This window comes from Solea senegalensis, linkage group LG15 (genome assembly GCF_019176455.1).
Source record: "Solea senegalensis isolate Sse05_10M linkage group LG15, IFAPA_SoseM_1, whole genome shotgun sequence".
Classification (NCBI taxonomy): domain Eukaryota; kingdom Metazoa; phylum Chordata; class Actinopteri; order Pleuronectiformes; family Soleidae; genus Solea; species Solea senegalensis.
Genome location: NC_058035.1, coordinates 10,306,639 through 10,318,928, shown reverse-complemented (window position 1 = coordinate 10,318,928; position 12,290 = coordinate 10,306,639). Strand labels below are relative to the sequence as shown.

The 12,290-nt window shown below is 40.8% G+C and overlaps 1 protein-coding gene across 3 annotated transcripts in view; it reads left to right on the top strand.

Annotated features, from left to right (window-relative positions):
- arid4b (AT-rich interaction domain 4B) overlaps positions 1–12,290 on the top strand; it is a 42,222-nt gene that overhangs the window by 18,910 nt on the left and 11,022 nt on the right. For all 3 annotated transcript variants that reach the window (XM_044046593.1, XM_044046592.1, XM_044046591.1), the window contains exons 6-16: positions 521–600; positions 1,485–1,576; positions 4,497–4,638; positions 6,114–6,193; positions 9,200–9,276; positions 9,989–10,137; positions 10,322–10,394; positions 11,156–11,250; positions 11,372–11,469; positions 11,607–11,805; positions 11,918–12,120. In XM_044046593.1, coding sequence (XP_043902528.1) covers positions 521–600; positions 1,485–1,576; positions 4,497–4,638; positions 6,114–6,193; positions 9,200–9,276; positions 9,989–10,137; positions 10,322–10,394; positions 11,156–11,250; positions 11,372–11,469; positions 11,607–11,805; positions 11,918–12,120 — 1,288 coding nt within the window. The remainder of the gene's footprint in view (positions 1–520; positions 601–1,484; positions 1,577–4,496; positions 4,639–6,113; positions 6,194–9,199; positions 9,277–9,988; positions 10,138–10,321; positions 10,395–11,155; positions 11,251–11,371; positions 11,470–11,606; positions 11,806–11,917; positions 12,121–12,290) is intronic.

Genomic DNA, 12,290 nt, shown 5'->3' with positions numbered 1-12,290 from the left:
GCTGCAGCTCTGATCTGCTGCCTCTCAGCAGCTGTTTGTCTCTTAAGAGCGCCCATGGGGTTTCTCCGTGTCTTTAACACTCTCTTCATTCATCAGTGAGAGAAAAACTAAATAGCAAAACAAAACAAAACCTTACCCACCCCCCCCCGCACTGTTTTTACTAAGTATATTTGAGCATCAAATTTTGTAATTTAAGGATTTGCACATCTTGGTCTGTTAAGGATGGTTCTTTTATTTGTTTAATATGAATTTGAGGGTGTTTATTGTAAAGGTATTTGGGTATTTAATATCAGTCAATGCAAGAGATGTTTCCCCGGTGTCTCTCTGTCTCTTGCTGAGGGTCTCTGCAGCTCTATTAAAGCCCTGAGCTCTAAGAAACCCTGTTGCTGTCGGCTGAAGGATTCATAAGGATCATGTTTTCAGCATATCATAAAACAAGCAGACATTTTGTAACTGTATGTGTTGGTGGACTCGTGGCCTACTTACAGCAGCCTAATACTTTCCCCCCTCGTCTCTGCAGTGTTCGACGATGGTGACGAGAAGACCCTGAGGCGTTCCTCTCTCTGCCTGAAAGGAGCGCGTCACTTTGCAGAGAGCGAGGCGAGTATTGTGCAGTCTTGCAGCTGTTCACGAAAAGCAAAGATTCTTTTATACTTTTGACAGTGCTCCAATTGAAATGCTTTATGTGAAAGAAGCGCAGCTGTGGAGTATTTTCAGGAAATGTAAATTTGTAACTTTTGAAATGAGGGCCGTCTCCTTATGGTCGACCCAACATTGGTCGAGTAGAATATTCATCAGTGAGATTTCATTGGTTGTTTAGTTGGAGTGGGGAAAAAAACACTGGTAACTATTGAAAGCTGTGTCTTGTCAAAATCAAATCAAAACCTATATGGCCAAACCATGCATGGCTTTAATTTGAAAGTGCGGACACAGGAAGTGTGGTCACACTGTGTAGTTTGACAGAAGTCACTTCAGTGTTTACGGCCGATTCATCATTAAAAAACGATTTATAATTCATTGTGGTGGGGTTGTGTTACAGGTTGATTAAGTACTGTGTTGAAAATCAACAGAATATTCAGTCTACTAGCTGGCTGATCTGACGTGTGTGTCATGGGGAAAATTAATAATTCAGAAGCTCCTCATAAATTGTGTTCTTGTTAAAAGGGAGCATGATGTTCCTCTTTGCTAAGGGTTGATTTTAAGGTTTATGTCAGTAGTGTACAACTGTGTTAAAAATGTGACTTATAACATCCCTTTAAAGACCTGGGGCTCAAAACCTTTTTGTTTTTAATATCTACATTAAAATCTTCAACGTGCCCGATGATGACAAGCAATGGTCGGCCAAGGAAATCCGTTGTCGGGGCAGCCCTGGTCAAAAATAGAGGAAAACTTTTTCATGATACATAGTATGAATCATCTGTCTTCAAATTTAGTAACTGCCTCTGTAGCATTGAGGCTCATTATTGTTCCTGTCTCTTTTTTAGACACTTGACAGACTCCCTCTCACCAACCCCGAGCACTTTGGCACACCTGTCATCGGAAAGAAGGGCAACCGCGGGCGACGATCGAACCCGATGTGAGTATTGTCCTCCGCCTCTGTACGTCCTGTGGGGCCCGTATCAAACTTAATTTATTAAATGTCTGTAATGCTGGTGGGAAAGGATTTTCTCAGCTCCTGCAGTCATCGGGAACAGGCTCGCCCATTTTTAATCAAGCTGACAGCATTTGAGGCAAAAGATATACTCTCATCTTCATCCCCTCATAAACAGGCCCCGAGGCCTGGGAGAGGACGGCCTACTCACTTCCTCCACTTCCTTAATCCTGCCTGGTTTGTGTGTATGCGCTCGCGTTTGTGTGTGAGCGCTACATGGCCCTGCTGAGTTTTACCTCTTTTTTTTTTTCTTCCTCTGTTTTGACTTGAATGTTCCAACGGGTGTTTTGTATTCTGACGTGTTGACTTCATCAAGGAATAATACGTGCTGAGGTTTTTTTTTTGTGCTGGATACAATCGTGGCTGTAGTCTATTATAACAAGGACACTCTGCTACATAATTTCATTCTCCGACACCCACAGCTAATGGCACTCAGAGAAAAGTCAATATTACTGTGAACATTGATGCAATATTGACTTGGAGCAGTCCCAGCTCCACATTAGCACCTTGGACCCGTTGTCTTCCTGCGCACTATCCGTCTTAATTGTTTAATAACGGGTACTTGTGCAGCAAGCACTGGGATTAAAAGATCTTATTATTTTCTATGTCTGTTTAAAGGGAAAGTTAAACAAGTGCATTTCCCAAATCCAAAGACACTGCAGTTATTTGATTAAGTCAGAATTTGTGAGAGAAAAAAAACAAACATTATGATGTAATTCTGCAGTGCTTCAGAAATTCACTAGGCCAAAAATCGTTTTGTTGTTTGTTAACTCACTCCAAAAATGATATCATAATTGGATCATCATTTTTTTCTCTGTGGAAATGATTTTTCTTTTGTGGCAATGTTAATATTGAATTGAATTGCAGTCTCAATAGCTGTTATTATTTTGCACAGCTCTGCTAAACCCTTTGAGGGTTAAGACTTAGTTTAGTTTGGTGTTAGGTTTAGTTGTGATGGTTAAGGTTAGGGTAAGGGGGCTCGGGAATGTATTATGTCTGAGTTTTCTCACAATGAAAGCTGCACAAACGTGCGCGCTTGTGTGTGTCTGTCTGTTCATTTAGTTGATAAAGTACTTTGTTTATGATTTAGTTGTTGTTCTTGTATTATTAGTAGTTGCAGCAGCTGCCTGCCTGCTTTACTGCCTTACGTGGTGCCAGACAGTGTCTGTAAATGTGTGTGTGAGCACATAGAGCTTTTTTCAGGCCTAGTGAGGCATAAAAAGAGAGCGGAGGTTCTGTTTTCCTGCTGGTGTGGCTTGTGTGATAACTGGCTGCCTGTGGCCAGCAGACAGGCAGCATTCTCTGCCTGGGCTTCAGAGTGACTGTAAAAGCAGCGTAGAATGAGCCGACTCGTCAGTACACGGCTGCTCCTAATGAGGGGGCTCATCAGTCGAGCAGACCTTATGTTCATTGAGCAATAGAGTGATGAGTTTGTAATTTAGCTGGCGATCTGCTGTGCTATTTTATTTGTTGGCTGGGGACTTTGACAGTTTGCTGCAAAACAGCTGGTAAATAAGACGGTTTGTTTGCAGGTCTGCAGTCATTCTGCTCAGAAAACAATGACAATGTATTTAGGAACTCTCATTTCATGAAAAGAAATTAAAAAATAAAATAGCATTGTTTATTGTTTGTGTTGTGTGATATTTTTTATCTTCTGCTTGTGTTGTTTCAACTTATTGTTGGTATGCATTTGGTACATACACAGCAGTTTCATTCATTCATTCATTTATTCATTCATTCACATTTTGCCTCTTTATCCTCCACATGAGTGTTGCAAGGGAGCTGGTGCAAATCCCAGCTGACATGGGGCGAAAGGCAGGGTACATCCTGGATAGGTTGCCAGTCCATCTCTGTGCCAACATCATCCATCCTTTTTCTACTGCTTATAGATATGAAATTTAATGGGTATTTCCAATTAAACTAATCCCCTAATCTGCATGTTTTTGGACTGTGGGAAGAGGCTGTGAGAGAACCCGTGCGCACACACACAGGCAGAACATGTAAACTCCACACAGGAAGGCCATCAGTCCAATCGGGATCTGAACTGTTGAAAATGAAAAAAATAAATCAAATGGCAAATAGGATCGTGTTTTGGAGGAGGAGGTGATATGCTTCTCTTGTGTAAGAATCCAGTGCATACTTGCCAAAGGTGGCAAAGTAGTCTCAGCCACCTACTGAGTTGCCTTCAGTATTCTGGATGTTGAAAAGCCTTGTGGTCTTCACCTGCTGAGGGAGGTGTGACTGTTAGAACTTTCTCATGAAAGCCCAGTCAGAAAAAAAAAAAAAAGACGTATAAGAATTCCATTTTCTTAACCCACCTACATGTTGTGTGGATTTTATATGAAATGCCAGTGTCTTTACAGCTCTGTGTGGACACCAGAAGATTTGACTACTCCACTGTGTGGGAGACGGAGATAAGATGACAGTACCTTTTTGAAGTGAAATGACACCAACCAATTTCCAGTGCTGTGGATCAGATTATAACCGACACCAAAGAGAGACTGATGCAGCTTTATGTGCATCCAACATGTATAAACCCGTTTGCTGATTTCGTCTTATATATCTGATTATTGTGAGACCATGGTGACAAGTACTCATCACATAATAGTGAATGTGATGCAGTTCTGAATGCAAATGGTGGTCACACCAAATATTGATTTGATTTAGATTCAGAGTGGTGGCTCACTCAATAATTATAATTTGTAAACGCATTGTTATTTTACTGCATATTTTTCACACTTGGTGTTTATACAGACCATGGCTTCAAATGGTAATAGTTAATCACACTTAACTGTATATCACCTGAACTGAATTAAGCATTAAGTTCTCCTTTTTCCCCACACAGTCAAGAAGAAGAGTTGTCGTCATCGTCCAGTGAGGAAGAGGAGAGTGATCAGAGGCAGAATGAAGAAATGTTTGGCAAAGTGGTCTGTGTGGACGGAGTCGCCGCCGGAGAGAAAAAGAAGACCACGTGGTATCCTGCTCTGGTGAGCTCATAGTCTCCCTTCCTTCACTGCTCTCAGCTCCATCACTGTGAAGCAACAGGGAGCACTGCTGCCGGTCGCCTTGTACACTCGCAGCATTGTGCTGTTTCACCCTAATGCCAGCTTATATAACCTCAGCACTCTGCAGGATTATGCTATTGCACTTCACCCACCAAAATGCACGACATGTTTGTGTTGTTGCTCATTTTTTTTATATATATATAAAAAAATAATAATAAAATAGATGTAGTAGCTGCGTGACTTGTGTTTGAAGAATTACTAGAGCCAAACAGCTTGACTCGGAGGATGAAAAACATACAGTATGTCTTGTTTTCCCCTGACGTGTGCAGCAGTGCCGCACAAACTCTGATTTCTGATCCATTTCCTTCCACACAGCCTTAACCCTCAGCCACTTATTGCACATAATGAAATAGTGACAGGCAGGGTTTGTTTATGCAAGTGTTACAAATATAACTGAGAGAACAGGAGATGGTGGGGAAAGCTGTGCCTGAACATTGTAGTCAGCAGGGCCCCGCCTCCAGCGTTTGTGGACTCATCTCCATGCTGCCTCCCTATGACCGCTCGGAGAAGTGCAGCACATAGATAGACTGCCATTGTTTGTACTGTGACCCTGGTGGATGTCTCATCCTGTTACAAAATGAGTGCTTTAAATTGACATATGTACATTTAAATGAGCGGAATCAACAGGCATCCAAGAGGAAAATGATATAAGTGCAAACATGCCATCACAGTCGTCACTGTCATGTAAAAGCATCCACCCAGCAAACATGCGTGTGCCATATATGCAGTGTGTGTGTATAGATGGATGGATGGATGGATGTATATACGTATATATATATATATATATATATATATATATATATATATATGTATATGTATATGTATATGTATATATATATATATATATATGTATGTATGTATATATGTATGTGTATATGTGTATATATGTATATGTATATGTGTGTATATATATATATATGTATATGTGTATATATATATATGTATATGTGTGTATATATATACACACATACACATATGTGTGTGTGTGTGTGTGTGTATATATGTACACCTGAGAGAGCACAAGCTGGAAAGCTGAGTCCTGCTGTAAATCAGAGTTCCATTAATGGCAGTGCTGCTTCCTCTGGGTCTCAGACCCCGGCACAGAACAACTCTAACTAATGTGATTCTCAACTGTAGTAAACAGCAGCACATGCTGTGATTGAGCATGCCTCCAATCACACACATACACACACAAACATCTCTCTTCATCTTTTTTCTCAGTCTGTATTTTGTTCGCAGCATATTTTATTTTATCCTACAGTGAGATTTTTTTTTTGCTGAATCTACTTAAGGCACTGACTCGTCCTCTGACAACACCCCCCCATCCCCGCCCTCACATACACACTCACTACTACCTCCTCTGACCTATTAACTGTCTCTTGTTTCTGTGCAACAAGGTCATCTCCCCGGACTGCCAAGAAGATGTGACTATGAAGAAGGACAACATCTTCGTCCGCTCATTCAAGGATGGAAAATTGTGAGTCCAAATCCACCCGAAGCAGCATATTGACCATATGCAAATTAGGGCTATACTATTAGATATATAAGCATTTTCATTATCAAATAACCCAAAAAAGTCTGTTTTCAGCAACTTATTTAAAAAACAATGCTCTGCTCTGGATACGCCTAGCAAACGCATTACCCTGGTGTTTAAGCACACTGAAAACAGAGGTTTGAAAACCCTGAACTTTTAGTTTTTAGTTTGAGAACTCCAGAGCAGTGTTTTGGACTGGAAGAACAGTACAGTAATCCTTTTTTTTGTTGTTGTTCTCATTAAACATGCATGTCCAGGGTACCTGAATGGTGATTTTATATGCTTTCTTAGGTGTGTTTGTATAATTGCAGATTGCACAGAGATGAAATGTATCCAAAAATGCATTTTTTTTAATGAACATTTTGTCGTATAGATGAAGTTGAGGTTGGCTTTAAAACTGCTCACCTTTTGACCAGAGTGTATAACATGGAGTATAGGTGCAGCAAAGGTCTGCAAGAAGCAGAAAATGGTAAATGATCTGTATTTATGTAGCACCTTTCTAGTCTTGATGAAAACTCAAAGCTGCTTTCCACAATGTTTGCCATTCACCCTTTGACACCCACTCAATCACTCACTCACTTATTCATACAGTGAATCTATCCATCACACTTGTGTGCACTCTATTTTAGTGTAAAACCTCTATTTCATGCTCATATTTATTACTTTACACTAGTATTATAACATGGTTTGACTTTAATTTTACATAAATGAACAGAAATATCAATCATTATTTTGAGTGCAGCCCCAGAAGAATATTAGCTCACCCCCCCAACAAGAGTTCAGATACTGTGTGTGCCTTCCATGGTGATGCTGGGCTCTGTTGTTTTATTTGCCCTAAGGCTGTAAGTTACTGGTGAGGTAACATGGTGTAGCTTCTCTGCTGCCGGCACACAGCCCAGAACCACACGGATTGTTTTGTCTGTGGTAAAGAGAAATAAGTCGTGTCAGGAGTTTGCACTTTACTGCAGCCTCTCTGTATGTGTGGGGAGACCCATTCTGCTGTAGCCCTCACTGACATCATCGTGGTGTTTTCTCGCGGACGACCTTATTGCCTGTGTGAATTTCACTGCTGACAGATGAGCGTTGAGCCTGCCTTCCTCTATAGATGCCCCCGGAAAACTCATCAAATTACACTTTATCTCCTGCTGAAGATGACATATTCATTGCAACAGGAATTCTTATCACTTGTGTTTTGGCTAATGCTCAGGTGAAGGGTGGAGTTGATGAGAGGGATGAGATAAGGAATGATAAATCAGAGAACTGGAAGTTATAAACGTACCAAGTATTTCAGCCTTCCTTTTTGTTTTTGTAGCCATTTGAGTTCACTGATTGTAACCAAGGGTTGGGCGCAAGAAAAAGTAATGTAAGATGTTGTAAAATCTATATCGGTGCTAATGACATTTTCAGATTTGTTTTCACTCGGTCCCTCAGCTTTCATGTGGGAGGAATAACAAAGATGAAAAAGTGATATTGCTGCTTTCATATATATGTGTGTGTGTTGTAGTTATAAGTTATCGTTTGTGCTATCACAGATTTAGCATTTAACAAATATCATCACTGCTCAGTGCTCACACTGTGCGGTATGATAGAAATATTTTTTGCATCAACACCAGTGTTGGACTCTTTTCAGCACTGCTGCTCCATTTCCTTTTTATTCCTACGCTGTTTCGCTGTTATTGTACTTTTTTAATCATTGTTATTACTCATTTATTACAACCTGCTGCTCCCCGTTTGTTTGTTTTTTAAAAGAGGCGTCATTTCTTCATGCATAAGGCATGTGACCTCCCTCAGAGAACAGGGGTTGGTGTGTTCACTTATCTCTGTAGAGTTTGGTATCGTTGATGTTGATGCGCCTTCAAAAACAATGGCTCTCGAAAAGATTTTTTTAGAGAAAGGAAGGTCACAATCAGAGGGGGGATGGTTATTCTCATATTGTCTGTTCCGGTTACCATAGTAACATTGGAAACAATATTTCTAATTTACCCATTTTTAGAACTTAAGCAGTAGATTCATTGACAAATTAATTCCTAACTTACAATTAAAATCTTAGCCTCTCTCAGTGCAGTGTCCACCATCCACTGCATTGTTTTTCAGTTTCCTTCTGAAGCCAACAAGGAAATATGAATATATTGAATAACCACTAGGGGGAGATTCTTCTAGTTGCAGAAAGATCCATTTGAATGAAAGCATACTTGAAAATGAGCCTAATTTCCACTTGATCAATAGCATCAGTGAACATTTTCCTGAGTAGTTAATTGTCACAGCACAACTCCAGTGTGAACGACAGCTGTTATCATCCAATAAGAGATTGCAAGAGATGCCTCTGCACGTCTTTATAGAGCTGCTTACCTGTCGATATATTCGTAGTCTTATTTATCTTATACAATGAAAGACAAATGATCTTTGCACCATTTTAATGTTAGCACAAGTGCACCAATGAGCTGGTGACCCTTAAATCAACCATCAACCATCACAACAGGACCTTGTTTAGCCTTTTTTTTTTATTCACCCCATAGAAAATCTAGTCATTGGATCAACTCAACTGTCTACAGATACGACAGTAAATCATCTCTGCGACAGACACACCCGTCTAGCCTCTAACTGCTTTCAGGTTTGCCCGGCTGCTGTAGAGATGTTGTAAGAAAATCGTCAGTGGATCTGCTCATGACTGTTCACGTTGTTTACGGAGTGGTACGGATGGAAGACTCGAGAAGACACTCTCTGTCAGTGTTTTAATCAACAGAAGTTGATTTAAGCTGCCGGCAGTTTATTTTTACTGTCCTATGTTTGTTTCAGCAAGACAAAGTTCCGTGTAGATGGTTTGGCTATGTTTACTACTTTAAATGACAGTCACACTATAGAGTTGAACCTTGGTCTAGTAACATTCAGTGCTGTGTCCATGCTCTCATTCCTGTGCTACATTTTAATCAGAGTCGCTGTGTTTTGCAGTTACACTGTGCTGCGGAAAGACGTCCGCGAGATGAACAGGGATTGTCCCCCAAAAGCTGATGCAGGGCTCAAAGCAGGTGAGTTAAAATGGGAAGCCTCACAGAGCTGCATAGCTTGTACCACTCCTCTGACATCTGTGGGCCGGCTCTGTCTCTGCTGACACACTTGGCAGAAAATGCTCACAGAGTGGGTTTGCAGCAAGGGAGACTGATGAAAGAGAAGTTTTGTTTTTTGTTTTTGTTTTGGTGGAATGCAGCAGTGGATAGTGCCTGTCATTGTCTAGTCTATTTTTATTTGATGTCATCACCAAGACTTCTATATAGTGCCCTTTTTTTTTTAGCTGCTGCAGAACTCTTACTCTGTTGTGACTGCAGTTTGGAAACAAAACAGCCTTATATTTATCCCGGGCTTCTAAAGTGATTGACTTACAAAAGTGATAAAACAATAAAGAAACAAGCATCTGAAAAGGTGGTTAGCTGCTGCTTAAACCCACCTGAGACTTTGTCGTAAAGCTTCTGTTTATGTGCACGTTGGTGTGTTTTTATTCTGTCACATTATTGTCAGAATAAAGACAACCAGTCATAGTTGTATTTGTTGGTATGTTATGTTTTAAACCAGTATGTAATGTCAGTTTGAGCATCCTCTGCTGTTGTCTTTCCTGTATACTTTATACCGTTTGTTTGCTTGACTACATGCATATGTGCGCGCAGGACTTCTGGAGACATGTACATTACATGCAGGGAATGATGTGCAGAGCTTATTGGCTATACTTGTGTGTTTGTGACACAGCGCTGGACGCAGCCTTTGAGTTCCAGCATCAGCTGCTCGTGCCCAGTACCTGGAAGACGGAAGTCAAAGAGGAAAGTTCGGGCAGTGAGGAGGACGATGAGGACGAGGAGGACGAGCAAGAGGAGGACGCCAATGGTGGAGAGGAGGAGGTAACGACTTTGCACAATTTTTACTCCCTGCAACCTCAAAAAAGTGTGTGTGTGTGGATATATATATATATATACATATACATATATATACATATATATATATATATATATATATATATATATACATATATATATATATATCCTATTTTTTTATCATTTCAAACTGTCTTGTTTACTGTCACAGGAGGAAGTAGAGCTGTTCCCTGAGGAGAGGGAGAACTTTCTGCAGCAGCTCTACAAGTTCATGGAGGATCGAGGTGAGACGAGAAGTGTTGCTTTTTACAGAAAAGGAAAATCAATTAAATCAAGTCAAGGATTCAGGAGTCAGGTTATTTTAGTTTAGCTCATGTTATGACAAAGTCTTCTCTCTGTGACCTCAGGTCAAGGGAGGTTTGAGATGATGATGATCATATTTTTTTCATCGTCTTTAACGTCACTGAATATTTGATTTTCTAATTTACTCACTGATATTGTTCATGCATAGTTTTGTATCTGCTGAAATGTACTGAACAATGGTCTGTGGAAGTACAAACATCCACTGCATTTATTGTGTTATTGTTAACTGCTGATGAACACAAAAAGTATATCAACTAATTCAGCTGCAGCAATACGGGGACATTTTCCTGCATTAGGACAACTTTTCCAATATGAAACTGTTTGGGTATCTCACAATTCCGTTACTTCTCACAAAGCTATGGTTCAATTATAAGATACATTTTGATGCATCAGAATTTTTCTTTTAAAGCACAGTGTGGACTTACACCACTTAGATTTTTCCTGTTGAGCTTTGTGTGTCTCCATGACTACAAGGCCATGCTACTGAAACATGGAGAGGGTTTTCTCTCTTTTATATTTTCTGATAATTGATTTTTCTGCAGTGGTCTATACTTGTTCAAGAGAGAAATATGATGCATCTAAGAATCAGGTTCCTGCTGTCAGCTTAAAATGTGGTTCTGCATTATTCTGTATCTTCTTTGTATCAAATCATCTCAACTTATTCTGAATTTCTCGTCCTCAGGAACCCCCATCAACAAGCGGCCTGTGCTGGGCTACAAGAACCTGAACCTGTTCAAGCTCTACAGGCTGGTGCATAAACTGGGTGGCTTTGATAACGTGAGCACCACTTCAGCAGCAATATCTTCTAGTCTTACTGTGTTGTTTCTGGTCACACCTGCTTGATGTTGACTGACTGTTGTGGAACCGTTTTCCTTCACTGTCGTCCTTGTTTGAGCAGATTGAAAGCGGTTCCGTTTGGAAGCAGGTCTATCAGGATCTGGGAATCCCTGTGCTTAACTCGGCCGCTGGCTACAATGTCAAATGTGCTTACCGCAAGTACGTGAAGAGCTTCATCTGCAGCCTCTGAGTTTTTTTTTTAACCCAATTGAAAATGCATATTTTGTTTCTGGAGTTTCTCGCCAAGACTGACATGCAGTTTGTTCCATGTTTTTGTCCAATGTGTTGTCATGCAGGTACTTATATGGATTTGAGGAATACTGCACTTCCACCGCCATCACCTTCAGGATGGACCTCCCTTTGAAACAGGTTCCCAAGGGGGAGGTGAAGTCTGAGGGGGAGGCAGGAGGAGCAGCTCCCACATCCTCTATTTCAGAGGAAGAGAAAGCTCAGGTGGTTGGAGAACCTTGCAGCGAACTGACTGCTGTTTGCAAGGTGCAATCTCCTTAATACTTTTTTTTTCCCTAAGACTATCATTTTAATTGTTATTATTGTGTACCTCCCGTGTACGTGTTTTTAATAAATGAGACGCGTCCATCTCACTCAGGAGGAGAAACCCAATGCATCGCAAAACAAAACGGAGCCAGAACCATTGGAAACCGAGGAAAAGGACGATGGGAAGGATGACAATGACGAAGAAGACGCCACGCACAACGGGGAGGCAGATGAGGGTTCATCGACGGCTCACCTCGCAGCCGACGACATGACACAGGAGTACGACGATGAGCAAGGGAGCAAGGACAACTCTGGGTAGGTGGCCTGAAAGGATGGTTCTCCACCAGAGGTGGTTGAAAAACACATAAAATGAATATCCTCATTCCACAAACATGCGCTCCATGCAGGGCTCCTGCATGAAAACACTTTGTTGATATCTCAAGTCAAAAAAGACCATTAATAGATGAGAAGCAGTGACCCTCTCT